This window comes from Pseudophryne corroboree, chromosome 4, assembly GCF_028390025.1.
Source record: "Pseudophryne corroboree isolate aPseCor3 chromosome 4, aPseCor3.hap2, whole genome shotgun sequence".
Lineage (NCBI taxonomy): Eukaryota > Metazoa > Chordata > Amphibia > Anura > Myobatrachidae > Pseudophryne > Pseudophryne corroboree.
Window position 1 is genome coordinate 700,386,866 of NC_086447.1, and position 17,958 is coordinate 700,404,823.

The following is a 17,958-nucleotide window of genomic DNA, read 5'->3' on the forward strand; positions in this document are numbered from 1 at the left end:
AGTGATCGCTTGCGCGATCACAAGAAGATTGACAGTGGGGAGGCGTTCCGTGGCGTCTACTCAACGTTTTCCGGGCATGTAGATCCGAACGCAGGCGTGTCCAGGCATTTGGAGGGTGGATGTCTGACGTCAAATCCGGGACCTTCATCGCTGGATCGATCGCACAGGGTAAGTAACTGCAGGGCTAGTCTACTTCTGCACAAAACTTTTTTTAGCATAGCAGGGCTGCACAAGCGATCGCAGCCCTGCTATGCTAAAATACACTCCCCCATAGGCGGCGTCTAGTTCATTGCACCAGCAGCAAAAAGCTGCTATGTGCGATCAACTCGGAATGACCCCCATTGTAAACTGCTCTTGAGTTGCAAGGAGTAGTCCCAAGTTACGGACAAAGGATATAGTCGCTCGGTGTAACAAGACATCTATCTGTCCGGGAAGGGTATTTATTTTCAGGCAAGTGTTTTCTTACACTTTTTCACCCACCGTGATGGCAACTTTGTTGGTTCATCAGACTCTCTGGGACGCCAGTGTTTAACCTAGATTACAAGTGAATGAATAGCACGGCACTCTCAGGCACCATTTATTAAGGAGATTCTTATGTCTGACTATGATTTTATACAATTTTGCGTTATAAAAAGTGTTTTTTATATTGCTACATTGTAATTTCCATGTTAATGTTACATAATGTATATCTTGGCCAAGACAATCAATGTAATTGATATACATGAAATTAGCAATCTAATTTTTTATAAATGTTTTAAAATGATTAACTGAATGTGTATATAAAAATAAACTAACTGAATTCACATACATTATTATTGTTATTTAATGGGAAGCATATATCACTTGGATAAATGACTATGTTAAATCAGCGCAGTGATCCTTTTTGTCTTATATGTTTCGATATCTGTTTAAGCCCTCACCAGGCTTTTGTCACTAGCTGCAGATTTTAATGTGTGGATCCGTTGTATCCAATTTATGTTAAATTGAACTGTTATTATTATTATTAATTTACCTGCGCCAGGAATTTTTGAACAGGTTAACTGTTCACTAACTCTATCTTTCCTACATTGGGACCCAGAGATAAAAGCTAAGATTCTAATCCATCCAACAACTGTCTTATATACTAGAGCTCTAAACCAAATACTCTAGTACTGCTAACCAGCAGACTTAATCTAAAGTAAATTGTCAGGAAGATCCGTCCAGAGTTAAAAGCAAGGAAGTACTGCAGCAGTTGTAGTCTCTACCCAGAAAGAAGTGGTTACAGTACCCAGAGCTGTTCAAAAAGCTGTCCATCGTAAGCTGGAGACTAGCCCACCAATAAGAGTGCAGACAGCCATTCTCTGTATGGAAACATGTGGAGAGACAGCGCAAAACTGCAGGAGGGGCATGTTATGAATTTTTTAAATGGTTCCCGTGAATTGGTGTATAGGGGCCTCAGTGCACTGCTTTGCCAGGCCCTACAATGCTGTTAAGAAGGCCTTGATCTCATGGGGTATATTTGCTAAAGGTCGATGATGGCCTATTTCAGATCGATCTTAATCAATGTTCCAAGGTTAAGACATACATTTACTAGCACATGATTTTTATATACATTTTTAACTGTTAGTAAATGTGTGTTTTAACCCTGGAAGCCCAACATTGATTAAGATCGACCAAAATCGACCTTTAGTAAATATACCCGCATGAAGTGGTGTAACTACCAGGGTATGGAGTCAAATCCCCATAGAGAGGGGAAAAGGAGAAGAAACCAGTTAAATTTAAGGTGCACTCATCCAACTACTAAATCATTGATATGATTGTTGTTATGAAACATTTATATCCACAGCAGCAATATCAAATAAAGGCTTAAATGCTCAATAACCTAAAATGATATAGAGGTTTATTTTATTATTCATTTATATGGGACTTAATTGTCCTTTATTGAAATTAGAGCGAAATATTAAAATTCATAGAGTAAGAGACAGAGAATAGAAGGTGACAGAAATTGAACTATATGTGAATAAAGATTTAAAAACAAAGCTGATGTGTTTTTCCCTTCATATATTTTCCTGTGTTTATTTCAATTGTGCATTTACATACATATATTTGTGCAGCACTGTATCAGTGCTATCTTTATATGAGACCTGCAGTTTTCATATTCATTGGAGCCTGTTATGCTGCGATAGAGGGAAATATGCTGTCTTGCTTAAAAGTTACAAACTGTTACATAGAATTGTAACCAAGTTTTTCTCAGTCCTGCCCTTAAGGCTGTAATTATGATAACTTGTTTCTAATGTTATAAATGGAGGAGTGAAACGATGTTGCTGAATATGTAACTTATGCCTGAAATCCTAGAGCAGTGGTGGCCAACGCGTGGCTCTTGAGCCACATGCGGCTCTTTCTTTATTCAAATGTGGCTCCCAACACTCAAAGTCACGTGACCACAAGAGATCTGTAAACCGCTGCACTCCAGCCAGACATGCAGCAGCACTACGTAGACTGAGAACTGAGGGAGCCAAATACACATGGGGGAGCTGTCTGGAGTGACATAGGCGGGTGCTGGCTGGAGTGACACATGGGGGAACTGAAGTGCTTTATGTGAATCTGACTTTTTCAATGTATATTATGCAGATCTGGCTTATCAATTATTTGATGTAGAAGTGGCTTTTTCATTGTATTTTATGTTGGATCTGGCTTTTTCAATGTATTTTATACCAGGGGCGTGGCCTAGCAGGCACAAGGTCACACCTCATTTTTGCAAGTGCGTCTTCGGCTCGAAGTCGGCTCTTTGATATACCGAACAAGATTTCTTGGCTCTTTGTCTCTGACTGGTTGGCCACCCCTGTCCTAGAGTGTCACATAGTGCAGAAAATGCTGGTATGACATTGTATAAATAAATTCAGTGTTTGAGAGAACTGATGGGGATGAGCCTGGGTAAATAGTTTCACTACCCTGTATTAAAGGCTGTCTACTTTGTAGATCTTAATAATCTCTGACCAGAGGCGGAACTACCGGCAGTGCAAGCAGTGCGTTGCACTGGGGTCCGCCTCTGTTCAGGGGCCCAAGCATGTAATGAGTCAAACTGACTCATTACATGCCGCTGTGCGCTGCGGGCAACCGCTGCCCGCAGCGCACAGCCGCCCGGAGAGAGAGGAGAGGAGCGGTGCGCACTGCAGTGGTACGGGGTAAGGTGGAGGACGGAGGTGAAGGAGGGAGCCGCAGCAGCGCTTTGTTACTGGTGGAGGCGCTGCTGCTGCTGCTCCTCTGCTTCACTATAGGCTGTATCTGAAAACAGCCTATAGTGAAGCAGAGGGGCAGCAGCGCCTCCACCAATAACACAGCGCTGCTGCGGCTCCCTCCTCCACCTCCCTCCTCCTTCTTCTCTACTGCCCGGGAAGCTGCACAAGGAGCATGAGCCAACAGAGAGGGTAAGTATAATTTTTCTTTCTTTCTTTCTTTCTTTCTTTCTTTCTTTCTTTCTTTCTTTCTTTCTTTCTTTCTTTCTTTCTGTCTCTTTCTTTTTTTATTTGTTGGGACTGCCTGCCGCAATGTGTAAAAAGGGGGGACTGCCTGCCGCTATGTATAAAAATGGGGAATCTGCCTGCCGCTATGTATAAAAATGGTGAATCTGCCTGCCGCAATGTATAAAAATGGTGAATCTGCCTGCCGCAATGTGTAAAAAGGGGGAATCTGCCTGCCGCAATGTAAAAATGGGGAATCTGCCTGCCGCAATGTGTAAAAAGGGGGAATCAGCCTGCCGCAATGTGTAAAAATGGGGAATCTGCCTGCCGCTATGTATAAAAATGGGGAATCTGCCTGCCGCTATGTGTAAAAAGGTAGAATCTGCCTGCCGTAATGTGTAAAAAGGGCACGCTGTCTGCCGTTATGTGTAAAAAGTGTATGCTGTCTGCCGTAATGTGTAAAATGGGGATGCTGTCTGCCGTTATGTGTAAAAAGTGCATGCTGTCTGCCGTAATGTGTAAAATGGGGACGCTGTCTGCCGTAATGTGTAAAAAGTGCACGCTGTCTGCCGCTATGTGTAACGAGGGCACGCTGTCTGCCGCTATGTGTAACGAGGGCACGCTGTCTGCCATTATGTGTAAAAAGTGTATGCTGTCTGCCGTAATGTGTAAAATGGGGACGCTGTCTGCCGTAATGTGTAAAAAGTGCACGCTGTCTGCCGCTATGTGTGACGAGGGCATGCTGTCTGCCGTTATGTGTAAAAAGTGCACGCTGTCTGCCGTTATGTGTAAAAAGGGGAATCTGTTCGCTGTAAGGTGTAAAAGGGTCTCTACCTGGTGTAGTGGTGCTACTGTGCGGCGTAATTTGAAGAATGGAGACTACTGTGCACCGTTTTATGAATTGGTATTATTTTGTGGACACACCCCTTCCCCACGAAGCCACGCCACTATGTATTTTTGCGCGCGCCTACGGCGCGCACTGCCCATGGGGTGGACTTGGATGGGATGGGGGGGGGCCCAAAGCATTTTGTCGCACCTGGGCCCACCGCTTGCTTGTTCCGCCACTGTCTCTGACCCCAATTACTGTTATTAATGATGCATGAATAAATGTGCTGGAAAGATGGGTTTAATATATCCCATATGATGTTCATCCACAGTGTTTTACACTGTATGTATGGGTTAATATTGGCAACAGTCGTTACTGGTACTCAGCAATATTGGGTTGTGTCCATGCAGGACATATTACTACCACTTAAATATTGCTAGTTAAGTTAAAGTAAATTATAATTTGTATAGGTACCAGAGGATCGTGCCCCTGTTTACCGACTGACTGCAGTACACATACAATAGCACTAAATATCCGCTAGACACAGAGACAATCTTGTATCTGGCATTAACCCCGTTGTCTCTCTTATTTGATATTGATGTCAGCCAGCCCACAGCATATGAAATAGAGTTTCAGGTGAATATGAATACGTTCAATGACTCCTCTCTAACATGAGCAGGTTTGGCTCCTAATAATACACTATAGGTCTCACATGTATGTTGTATACCAATTGCACATTTTAAACATTATTACTAATACGGAAACACATTGCTGAAGCCTATGCGCATTTCACTCTTAATGAGCTTCCTCAGGGCACTTAATGAGGCTCCAATGAATATGAAAACTGCAGGTCTCATATAAAGATAGCACTGATACAGTGCTGCACAAATATATGTATGTAAATGCACAATTGAAATAAACACAGGAAAATATATGAAGGGAAAAACACATCAGCTTTGTTTTTAAATCTTTATTCACATATAGTTCAATTTCTGTCACCTTCTATTCTCTGTCTCTTACTCTATGAATTTTAATATTTCGCTCTAATTTCAATAAAGGACAATTAAGTCCCATATAAATGAATAATAAAATAAACCTCTATATCATTTTAGGTTATTGAGCATTTAAGCCTTTATTTGATATTGCTGCTGTGGATATAAATGTTTCATAACAACAATCATATCAATGATTTAGTAGTTGGATGAGTGCACGTTAAATTTAACTGGTTTCTTCTCCTTTTCCCCTCTCTATGGGGATTTGACTCCATATCCTTGTTTAAACCAGTCGGTGGCACCTTTAGGAGCCTTCTAATCTTTTCTCATATATATAATTGTATATGCGAATCCCTAAAATAGGGTTTAATTAGATATGACAATAGGCACTCCAACTTTGTGATTTACATCGTAATTTACAAATCTCGGTGCGGGTTACCCTCCAGATCTGGTGGAAGCTTATTGCTCGACCAGCATTGGAACTTTTGGATGTAACTACCAGGGTGCTGGGGGTGCAGCTGCTATGGAGCCCGAGATGCTTCCGGGGCCTGCAACTCCCCCTGCACCCAGCCAGCTCTAAGGCCCGTGGCTTACCCCTGCGTAGAAGGCCGAAAGTGTCCCCCTTCACCACCCCTGAAGTAGTGGGTGCTATACACGCTCTCTGCTCAGCAGCGTCCCCAGCCAGAGTTGCAGAAATTCGGCTGCAGAGAGCCATGGGGCCGGTTGAGAGGGCTGCTCTCCACTCACTCTCATCCTCTGCTCCCTGGCCGTCCCCATGGACACCTCTGCAGCTGCTGGCTGCAGCGGATCACTTGAAGAGACTATCCACGGAGGACCGCCTCCCCTATGCAGGTAAGCATGGGTCCCGTGGGTGTGGGGGAAGAATGTGTCTCTTAATGTGCTGCTGTCCCTTGTAGCACCATGGGCACTATATACATAAATTATAATGACAAGGATTTAATAATAAAATTGGGAACCTCCAACTATGGGATTGAATATAGTAAAATCTTTCCAACATTTTACTATATGTAATATTTATGTAGCAAACAATAGCACTTTATAGTTTAAAAAAGCAAAACACAAGCCTCTTAAAGAGATACTGTATGCTGAAAAAAACAATGTAGCAAAACAAACAAACTATAATTTATCATCAGTACTGGGAAAGCTAAAACCCAATTACTATAGGAAAACACATTATGAAATAACTACAAATCAACTATGGATTGTTAAAAATGAATACATTTTAAAGCGTTTTTATTTTTTCTGCAGCTTAATATAATTTGTTTTGACTTCTCAATCTGTTTATTAAGAAAATGTGCAATTTTATTTTCACATCCCAACCGCCGGCATTTCCTACCCAACGCGTTCCTATGTCCCTGCTGCCTCTATCGTCTCTGCTGCCTCTCTCTTTGTCCCTACGACCCTGCTGCTTCTCTATCTGTCCCTACGTCCCTGCTGCTTCTCTATCTGTCCCTGCTGCCTCTCTATCTCTCCCTACGTTCCTGGTGCCTCTCTATCTGTCCCTACATTCCTGATGCCTCTCTATCTGTCCCTACGACCCTGCTGCCTCTCCATCTGTCCCTATGTCCCTGCTGCCTCTTTGCCCCTACGTCCCTGCTGCTCCTTCCTCAGTCCCTGCTGCCTCTCTATTTGTCCCTACATCCCTGCTGCCTCTCTTTGTCCCTATGTTCCTGCTTCCCCTCTATCTGTCCCTACGTCCCTGCTGCCCATCTTTTTCTGGAGACCTGACTTGGGGGCCCCTTAAATTTTTTGCTATGGGGCCCCCAAAGTTCTAGTTATGCCCCTGCTCCCATGTCTCTAACCTCGACACAAGAACACAAACCTGCATACAGTGCTCCTTTTAACAGGGCCATAACTAGGTGTGTGCGGAAGTGGCATCGCACATAGCGCTGCAGGGTAGGGTGTGCTGTTGGTAGCACTTGTCAATTATCTGTTTTGATTACTTTCAGCTTCCCCCTTTTTTTGAAGCCCAGCATCTCCTGACTGCCCTTGTCTCCTACCCTGACCCCTTTGGTCACTAATACCTATACAAAATTCATGAACTCAACTTGATATTTCTTTGTTAATCAGTCACATTGTCCTTTATTACATTTCAAGATGTTAACATACCCGGTATTCAAACCCAGTGCCTGTGGCATTTCAGTCAGACAATCTTTCCATTGAGCTATCTGCCCTTGCATAGAAAGGTAGATAATTCTAAGCTAGAGAATTCTAACTATTTGAAGCTTACCTTGTACTTTGTGAAGGGATGATCAGCATTGCTGCTGAGCAGATCTATGTAGTGTGTGTCTGCAATAGGTTGGATGTGTGGCTGCACATTACAGAGATCTGCACAGTTGCAATGTTGATTATTTTTTTACAAAGTACCAGAAGCTTCATATAGTGTTCACAGTTTTTATGTGGGATCAAATAGCTCAATGAGTAGGGTGTGGGATTAGAATTCAACAGGTTATAGGTTTGAATCCATATACATATACAATGTGGGAATGGGCATCATAGCATGGACTTTCTCTGGGATCAATCTTGTTATGCCTCACGAGGCATGCACCTTATGTCCCTATTGGAAAAATTGGGGGCGCCAATTCTCTCTCTGACACAGGGCACCAAAAAGTCTAGTTACGGCTCTGCCTTTTAAAGACAAATTTGGAAAATGGCAAAAGACGAAATAAGTTATTTTTCATACGGATTTCATGGCATTAGCAAAATGGATGTGATTTAAGGATTTATTTAAGGAAATGGAATACAAAAACAGCTTGATCTTCGGTAATATTGCATTTACATTTAGCTAGTGATTGTGCTTTCATTTCAGTACCTTCCCAAAGTAGGACTCCGACTTCTTTTTTGATAAACTTGAACCAAAAGTTGTCAGTATATGGTTCTTCCAGTAGTACCTCCCCCACCCATAGCGATGGTTCAGTTGTGGATAAAGGACAGCGAGTTGGCTTCATTGCGACAGCAAACCTAGGGTCCCAGGCTCCCATCTCCGCTCGTGATCCAATCACCAGCAGTTCAGTGTCTGGCTGACTCAAAGTGATGACTACACCAAACCGGAACAGCATCTGCTTCATGGCCACTGCAAAAGAGTAAGATTTATGTCTATATAAACACAAAATATATGCAGCATACTACCATTACATATGGTGGGTGTTACACTGCTACCACACTTTGCAATATAAAATTTTAGTCTAAAATGTATTTTCATTTTCAATTTACCTGTATGTCTGAAAAACCACCTCACAGGCATCATACATATCAATAAAGTACATTTACCATTAACTACATACAGTAGTTGTTGTCAGTTTACACAATGGGCGATATGTAATAGTTTATCACTCCCACTCTCCCATCTAAAGTGCCGGGAGATTGGAGGAGGGGACACACACACATTTTATTTGTCTATTTTTATCACGCTTGTCACGCCCAGAAAGGTTGAGTTTAGCTGCATAAAGCGGCTAAACTCGACCAAAGTAATGGGTGCAGCGCGAAAAGGCCAGTTTGAGCGTTGAAACGGGTCACTTTTAACTCATTTCAGCTCGCAACGGCAGGGGGGGGGTCGCATGGTGAGCTGAAACACTGGTGACTGCAACCGATTGTGCCCAAATTGCGCAACAATTGATAAGATCCGTTGGGCTCCATCTACTGGCTGCCGGCAAGAGAAACAATTGAATATTGCCCAATGTATTTATTTGTGAAAACAAATGGCAGCAAAAGTTTTAAAAAGCTGTTCAAAAGTACTTTAAAAACACATATGCATGCTGGAATCACTTTTCAACAACTTTATCAATTCGAATCATAAGAAACACTTCAAATTCGCACATTAGTGTGAAAAGACACAGCCCTTTATTGGTTCCTATCCTACCTTTCTAATTGCACCTTCAGTGTCCGCTTCTCTGAATCCACCTCTTCTTCGCTACCTCTATCAGTTGGAGTACCACAAGGCTCAGTCTTAGGTAACTCTGCTTTTCTCAATCTATACCACATCTCTTGGAAAACGAATCAACTCTTTTGGATTTCAGTATCATCTGTATACAGATGATACTCAAATCTACCTATCCTCCCCAGATTTGTCACCATCAGTATTGGTCCGTGTCACTGAATGCTTTTCTGCCGTTTCATCTTGGATGTTATCTCGCCACCTCAAACTTAATATTTCCAAAACAAAGTCAGTTATATTTCCACCGGCCAATAATAGTTACCAACATGATATCTATATAACTATTGAGAACTCGACAATCAATCCAAACCCATAAGCTCGCTGCCTGGTTGTCATCCTTGACTCTGAACTGTCTTTTGTTCCTAACATTCAATCTATCTCAAAATCATATTACATGCATCTAAAAAACATATCCAAAATAAGACAATACCTTACACAAGACACTGCTAAAACTCTTATCCATGCTCTCATTATCTCCAGCATTGATTAATGTAATAGTCCTCTTACTGGTCTTACCAAAAAGTGACTCTCACCACTACAATCCATTCTGAATGCAGATGCGAGGCTAATCTTCCTTGCTAGATGTTCATCGTCTGCAGATCCACTATGTCAGTCCCTCCATTGGTTACCTGTATTGTACCATATTCGATATAAAATACTTTTACTCAAACACAAGGCGATTAACCAAACTACACCAACGAGCATCTCTTTGCTTATCTCAAACTATCTCCCAACCTGACCTCTTCACAAGATCTACAGTACGGTTCTCATCCACACTCATTACACGCTCCCATTTACGACTGCAGGACCTTATTCAAGGGTTGCTCTAATATCCGATGGGCAGTCGGTGCCCGCTCGATGATGCGATTATTTGCGCACTGCATCAGAATTAGGGCAGCCAGTAGCTGGGCATCTCAGTAGACAGACCACCGACTGCAATATTAGCATAAATTCTCAGTAGCGGCTAAGAAGCCAGAGTCACGGCCAATACCGCAACGCCCACCTCTCAGCCAGGCCCACTGTTGTTTACAAAGCTGCTGATAACATGTAACTAAAATTATGATTGTTCTTTCAAAGTACTCTGTCCTACCTACAAATATACAATGATATAAAGTGTGCTTGCACAGACCAATAACAAAAACTGTGGGGGGAAAAGAAAAGCTCTGAAATACAGTGATTATAGTCTTATTTTGATCTGAGACAGTAAATACCCCAGATATATGAACACCAGTGGGAGTAGGCGAGTGGGCTGAGATCTCACAAACAGTGACGACTAGCACTAAACTGTAGCTGAATAAAACTTATTACTCAAATATTGGCAGTCAAAATAGATACTAAGCTTTAATAATGTGCTGAAATACGTTACAATAGAGCAGTATTTGTATCTAAGCAAGCAGATCAATTGAAGCTAATGAGTTTGTCTAGAATACTTTACAAGTAAAGTGATAGCAAAGCCAGGGCAGTAACTACGTGTATGCCTGTGGGGTGTTGCACACAGCACATCTGCACCGTGGGTGCATCCGCTGGCACACACATGGGATGCCAGTCCCATTGTCCCCTCAGTGGTCGCCGACCTAGACTCACCCCCTCCACTGGCTGGCCGGCTGCCGCGATCGGAGCTCTCAGGTCCGATCAGGCAGCATTAACACAAAAAGCATCAAGAATGCTTCACTAACATGACCAATGGGGGAGTACCTGCTCATGTCCGGCCGCAGCAGTCCCTCCCATAAGCCTTTGCGGAGCCCGTCTGTAACAACTGATGGCTCCGCCTCTGAATCCGTTTCCTGCTCCATCCCCACAAAGCAGAGCAGCAGCCGCAGCAGCATACAAAGGAGCAAGCAGCGGGAGGCCAGCTGATTCTGACTGTGTGACAGTCAGTAAGTAAACAAAACTTACAGCATCCATAATGTGTATAAGTGCTCTACCTGGCGCAACATGTATAAATGCTCTACCTGGTGCAACGTGTATAAGTGCTCTACCTGGCACAATGTGTATAAGTGCTCTACCTGGTGCAACGTGTATAAGGGGCTCTACTTGGCTCAATGTGTATAAGGGGCTCTACCTGGCACAATGTGTATAAGTGCTCTACCTAGTGCAATGTGTATAAATGCTCTGCCTGGCGCAATGTGTACAATCAGCACTATTGCAGGGCCAGAATTATGTGTGTGCCAGTGGTGCCTTGCACACAGCGCATATGCACTGTGGACTGCCGCCACTGGCAACACCCGCTGGCTCGCGCCACCACACTGTGTGGGGTCCACCGGCCACCAGCCTGCCTTGTATATCACCTGCACCGCTGCTGAGTTGCAGCTAGCCAGCTGCCTTTTCTCACATAGCCGGGTAGCGCTGCAACTCGATAGCCCAGCCTCCCTGCTCCCCCTTCTCTGCCCCTGTCTCGTGGGAAAGATGGCGTCTCTCCCAGACCGCCCCCATCCCACCCACAGTGCCCTGTACTGCGAAGAGCCGTAGTGTAGGGCAGGAATGACAAGAGGACTGCCGGCCGGTCGATGCTGCTGCCCCGCAGCAAACGTGAGTGTAACAATCTATCTGTCTGTCTTTCTCTCTCTCTCTCTCTCTCTCTCCCTTTATAAAATGGGACTCTACTACCATAATGTGTAAAAAGGGGACTCATCGATGATTTGTAGAAGCCTCCTTGCCTCTGCAGCTGGGCTGCGAAGGCAGGCACAGGGCAGCCATTTTTTGGGTAGCAGCTGCCACGTGTGATGTCATGCGGCCGCCCCGAACCTGGCCCCGTTTCTCATGACACGCCCACCCAACGCAGAATCACAGCATCACCGGCCCAGAAATCAGGGAACCTCCCCAGCCCACGCACGCGCAGTGCGGGTCCTGAACGTATGCACTAAGGCGGACCCGGCGAGTTTGCAAACGCATCTCAGATGTGTTTGATACTAAATACCCCCCTAGTACGAAGCAGCTGTGCAATAATATGCAAATGTCAGATGCACCGGGATTGTGTTGAGATGCCCATTGGAGATGTGTCAAATCAACTGCTTGTGTACAAAGACAGAGACATCAGAAGCACAGTAACCCCATGATTGTGCAGCATGGCTGTTGGAAAGGGCCGTGTGCGTCGTGAAAGGAGGCACTTAGACACTAGCCACGGGAATGTGCCACGAGTCAGGGGGACGTGGACTTGTGGCACGCCTCCATGTCCATGGAGATGCACGCTCCAGGAGGAGGGGGGGGGAGCGGCTACACCAGAGAGCCTTCTCGCATTTCTGTGTGACTGGACAGGCCCACCAGCCCTTCGGACCTTCTGGCATTTGCCAGACGTGCCAGATGGGCAGTCCAGCCCTTGTTGCAACACATCTGTATTTAAGTCTCCACTGGCTTATTACTACCCTTGACTGTTATTCACTTTGCAAATAAATTCTCTCTGCGACCGCCGCTGCAAGAGCATCACAGCACATGCGCACTCAGACGTATGCACAGTGGTAGTTAATCACTCCACAGCGTACATGGATATTGCATCGATCTCTGAATCAGGCCCACAGTGAGCTTCTTATACTCTGTTGCATTGTTTATTCCAGTTGGTTGGAGCGTGACTCTATGCGATACAAATGCACACTTCCTAACCTGACGGCATGGCCACGCTACACGGAAAGTGACCATATGTAATTGTGGCTTTCCTTTGGGACAGTAGGTTAGTTCACTCTATATGGGGACTGTATGGCCTACATAAGGAAGGTTGGGAGGTGTCTACACCTCTACTAATACATCCCAACATTTGCCTCCCCTGGTATCACAGGCATTGATTAGATGTCATGGCAATCTCAGTACAGTACTCAGGAGCTAAGCTCTATGGGGGCCATTTATCATAGGTTGCATATTCAATGGGTGGGATCTTACCGCCCAGGATAGCACTGCAATATGTAATATGTGATCTCATTGGGCCGACATATCAATCAGCACCCGCAGGGACAAGAGAAGAGCTCTGAAAAAAGCCTGTCACCGCAATGTGCTGTGAAAGCTACCAGGGGGTCTGCACATGTGCAGTCAGCTAAGAACGCACAGCACAGCGGCCACTTCCGGGGAGGATTCCGGGGGAACCCTCTGCTGGCCAGCTACATGATGTGTAGCCCAAAGGCTGCAATGGGCTATCGATGGCGGTAGCCAATATCGGTAATGTTTCACATTCCGGATAATGGTAAATCAGGCTGCTTCGGATCCGCCATAGAAACCTATGGGGGATGCGGCTGTCGTCGGAAGAGGAGGGATCGCAGCAGGTATCGGGTACACTTGCTGCGGTCCCTCCTTCAATCATTCATGTGCTACCTAATATTTGTGGCTGACCCCCAAAACACCCAAATAGCCGCATACAGTATATGCAATGATAAATGGGCCCCTAAGAAACCATTAGATGCTCCTAATGTACCTCTGTTAAAACACCCTTGAACTCCGGCGCACACCTGCCTCTGAGGTAACCCTCACATCATAGTGACTCACTTTCATCATGGTGTGGGAGTACAAATGTTGGAACAAACATTGGGACCATTGCAACGGCAAGACAGTTCCCTCTAACTGGGACTGTACTGTCTAAATCAGGTCTTTTGGAAGGTACTCTATGCTGCACTTGTTATATACAATAAAGCAATTTCAAAACACAAAAGTTTCTGAAATCAAGGATTGGGACTTCCCTCCTTTAGAAACCCTGCATTTGTCTCTATAAATTTCATTCAATTGCTGTACGTCAGCCAAACATTCATTATTACGGATAACATGAAGAGTAGGCACTTTTGTAAAATGCTTGGGGTGCTCATGTTACCCTCACCCTTATGACTAAAAATGACAGTTTCAGCACAAATATTGTAGGGGGTGCTTACGTACCGCAGTGCTGGCATCTATGCAGGGTTATGACTGTCGGTTGGGCAGGACGCCGGTTATTGGGGTTATTCATCACTCGGCTCAGCCAGCCACAAATTTGAATCCCTGGGAGCCGCAGCCGTCTGACACCAGGGAAGACTCTCCGCAAATTACATACCCTCCAACTGTACCTTTTTGGCCGGTACAGTAAAGTTTTTTATGGTCTGTACCGGCCAAAAAGAGCTTTGTACCGATTTTTGACTCACTAAATCTCCGGTGAAAGTATAGGAAAGGGGGCGTGGTCATGCACCCTTTATCCATGGCCACGCCCCTTTTCAAAATTTGTACTGTTTTTTTTGTGTAAAATGTTGGAAGGTATGAAATTATCCCACCCTTGGCTATTGGTCTGAGCTCCTACCTCTGGCTCTGTGTTGGGGCCCAGAAGTGCGGTGAACAGGACACCATGCTACTGTGATGCAGATAGAGTTTTTAGTTAGTGAAGTTGTGGTAGGATTCATACCTAGGGTACTGCTCCTATAATACCAAGTACAATGGGGGTAATTCCAAGTTGATCGCAGCAGGAAATTTTTTAGCAGTTGGGCAAAACCATGTGCACTGCAGGGGAGGCAGATATAACCAGAGGCAGAACTCTGGGAGGCAATGGAGTCATCTGCTCTGTAGGGGGGCACCTCTCCTCCCATTCTGTGAAACCATTGAAATAAGTTATTTGATAGCTGCTGCTGTCTTTTCAGTGGCCAACTTCCTCACTGGTCCCTGCACCTTACAAATCTCACCCTTTTTATTATACTGTAGATACACATTTTACAAGTGTCATACCCAGGATTAAAACCCACGACCTATTACACAGGAAGCAGACACCTTACTGATGAAGCTGTTTGCTCCTGTATAGGAAATATGAGAATTCTAACTATATGAAGATACTTCTCTGATAATTACACGTAACTTCATATAGTTAGCATTCCCATTCTTCCTGTACAGGAACAAATAGCTCCATCAGTAAAGTGTCTGCTGTTAGTGTAACAGGTCATGGGTTCTAATCCTGGGTATGACTGCTAAGAAATGTGTGATTTAAAATAAATGACAATTAAATGTATAAATACAGTATATAATTTTTGTCAGAACACTACACACACACCTTACGCCACTGGATATAACATGTGCAGAGAGAGATAGATTTGGGTGGGTTATTTTATTTCTGTGCAGGGTAAATACTGGCTGCTTTATTTTTACACTGCAAATTAGATTGCAGATTGAACACACCACACCCAAATCTAACTCTCTCTGCACATGTTATATCTGCCTCCCCTGCAGTGCACATGGTTTTGCCCAACTGCTAAAAAAATTCCTGCTGCGATCAACTTGGAATTACCCCCAATATCCATCATTTACTCCATGTAAAACACAGCAATGTAGGGTAGCCAATATACAGGCATTTTAGCATTTTATGTATTTGTATCATGAAAGCTGCAGTTTGACACAGCAAAAATGTGATTAAAGATGTGATGAAATTTGTTTATATTTTTTGCATATTTTTTGTGGGCGTTCTATTGTGAGACATGTTAATTAAAAAGGTGAAGCAATTTAGACTTACATTTTGACTTGATCAAATTAATTTTACAGTGAAATCTGAAAATGATGTTTTATTGGTACTTCCTCATCTTTGCGGCCCCCGGCTGGATGCGCTGGTTACGCTACTTACGTATCTTCACTGACTAGTGAAGATACATCATATGCAGGGGCCACGTCACCAGGGGGAGGAGCTAGGCCAGCGGGATAGTTCTTCTACTATCCACGCCACTAACTACTACCTTTAGTAACCCGGTGGCGAGCGAAGCGAGCCCACGAGGCTACAGTTTGGGTACCCTGTTCGGCCATGGCTCCTCCCCAGTAGCGGAAGTAGTAAATTTTTTAAGAAAGTTACGTAAGTTAAGTACCTTACGTAGCGGATAAGTAATAGGCCCTACACACATGCCGATTTTTTTGAAAGATATGAACGATCTCGTTCATAAATGAACGAGAACTCGTTCATATCTTTCAGTGTGGAGGCTCCAGCGATGAACGATGCGCGGCCCTGCGCTCGTTCATCGCTGGTCCCCCGTCGGCTGTGCATGCAGGCCAATATGGACGATCTCGTCCATATTTGCCTGCACGTCTATGGAGCCGGGTGACGGGGGGAGTGAAGAAACTTCACTCCCCCCGTCACTGCCCCCCCGCCGCCGGGTCGCCCGTCGGCCGTATCGGCCGTCGGGCACCTCGGCGACACATCGCCATATGTGTAGGGCCCATTAGTTACGTAGCGGGGGCCGCAAAGAAGAGGAAGTACCATTTTATTTTTGTAATAATAATAATAATAATAATAATAAATAAAGCCATGAATAGCAGAGGATACGTGTGAGGGAAGAATCTAATTCTTATTCTCAAGTAGTCTTGTCATATGAATCCAGTGTTGCTGTATGTCCGCCCTATTGGGGAGGAAGGGGGAGGAAGCATAGAAGCCACACATACAGTACTAGCACTATATGACAACAAGCAGTGACACAAACCGGTAAATACCTATGCTGTCAATATAAATAACTGTAATACTGTACAATGGGGCTTATAAAAGGATGATATAAACATATAGACTTTTCCTGTACCTTCCTGTGCAGCTCAGCTCAGGCCTGGAGGATAAGCCTGCTGTATTTGCAGCTCTGGGAAGCTGGCACAGTCCTGGCTGGAGCTGGGAGCACTCCCCCCCCTCCCTGTGTGTGTGTGCGGATTGAGTCACACATCATTATAAGGAGGAGGAGGCTGCTGTGGTGGAAAGTGATATTTAAAGCCAGCAGCATCAGCAGCGTCACTATGTAAAGAACAACATCCATGCAGCTGAATTCCAGAGTCTTTTGTGCAACAGCAGCACAGTTTCTATCACTCATTATACTGGTATAGAAAGCCTACATTGCAGACTGATCACGTCTCTATAGAATTCTCAGTATATGATATCCGAACAAGCCATGTACATGGCATAGTGGCCCCTGGGGACAGCTTTGGAAAGAGAACTCTAAATGTACTAAAAAAAGCCGTGTAATACAGTAATTATAATGAGTGAAGTGCACACTGGTACTCTTAATTGGTGCTATATATCCATGCACCCATCCACAACTAGGGGATGTGGTATGGAAGGTCGATAGTAACTAGGTCGACAATGTCTAGGTCGATCACTATTGGTTGACAGTAACTAGGTCGACAGGGTGTCTAGGTCGACAGGGTCTTTAGGTCGACATGTTCTAGGTCGACAGGTCAAAAGGTCGACATGAGTTTTTTATGTTATTTTGGTGTTGTTTTCTTAGAGTGTCCGGGAACCCCAATTAGTGCACCGCGTCCCCTCGCATGGCTCGCTTCGCTCGCCATGCTTCGGGCAGATTACCGTTCCAATCGTAGTCCACGTGGATTGTTAAGTATGAAAAGGTTGAAAAAAAGAAAAAAATTGTGAAAAACTCATGTCGACCTTTTGACATGTCGACATAGAACATGTCGACCTAAAGACCCTGTCGACCTAGGCACCCTGTCGACCTAGTTACTGTCGACCAATAGTGGTCGACCTAGACATTGTCGACCTAGTTACTGTCGACTTAGAGACTGGATCCCCAACTAGGGGCTTCACCCTGACACTGCCCTGAGTATCCCACCAGGGAAACCTGTGATTCACAGACTGGCACAGCCAGCAAAGAGAACTTGTCACAGCCGCGCAGCATACTGTGGGCCTAATTCAGACCTGATCGCTGGGCTGCTAAAATTGTTGTCCTGCATTCAGATAGTCGCCGCCCAAGGGGAGTGTATAATTGCCGTGCGATCACATGTGTATGCCGAGCTGCAAAATATCCAGGTGTGTGCAGTTTGTGCACAGCCCAGGACTTACTC

At 44.6% G+C, this 17,958-nt stretch overlaps 1 protein-coding gene across 2 annotated transcripts in view; it reads right to left on the reverse strand.

Moving 5' to 3' along the window:
- Positions 1–16,790, reverse strand: part of EPM2A (EPM2A glucan phosphatase, laforin) — a 242,308-nt gene extending 225,518 nt beyond the window's left edge. Inside the window, exons 1-2 of one of the 2 annotated variants that reach the window (XM_063917945.1) lie at positions 16,695–16,790; positions 8,092–8,352 (exon numbers count right to left, since the gene is read on the reverse strand). In XM_063917945.1, the coding sequence (XP_063774015.1) occupies positions 8,092–8,347 (256 nt within the window). In that variant the 5' untranslated portion in view covers positions 8,348–8,352; positions 16,695–16,790. The remainder of the gene's footprint in view (positions 1–8,091; positions 8,353–16,694) is intronic. The other variant, XM_063917946.1, reaches the window with a different exon arrangement.
- Positions 16,791–17,958: the final 1,168 nt, after the last annotated feature.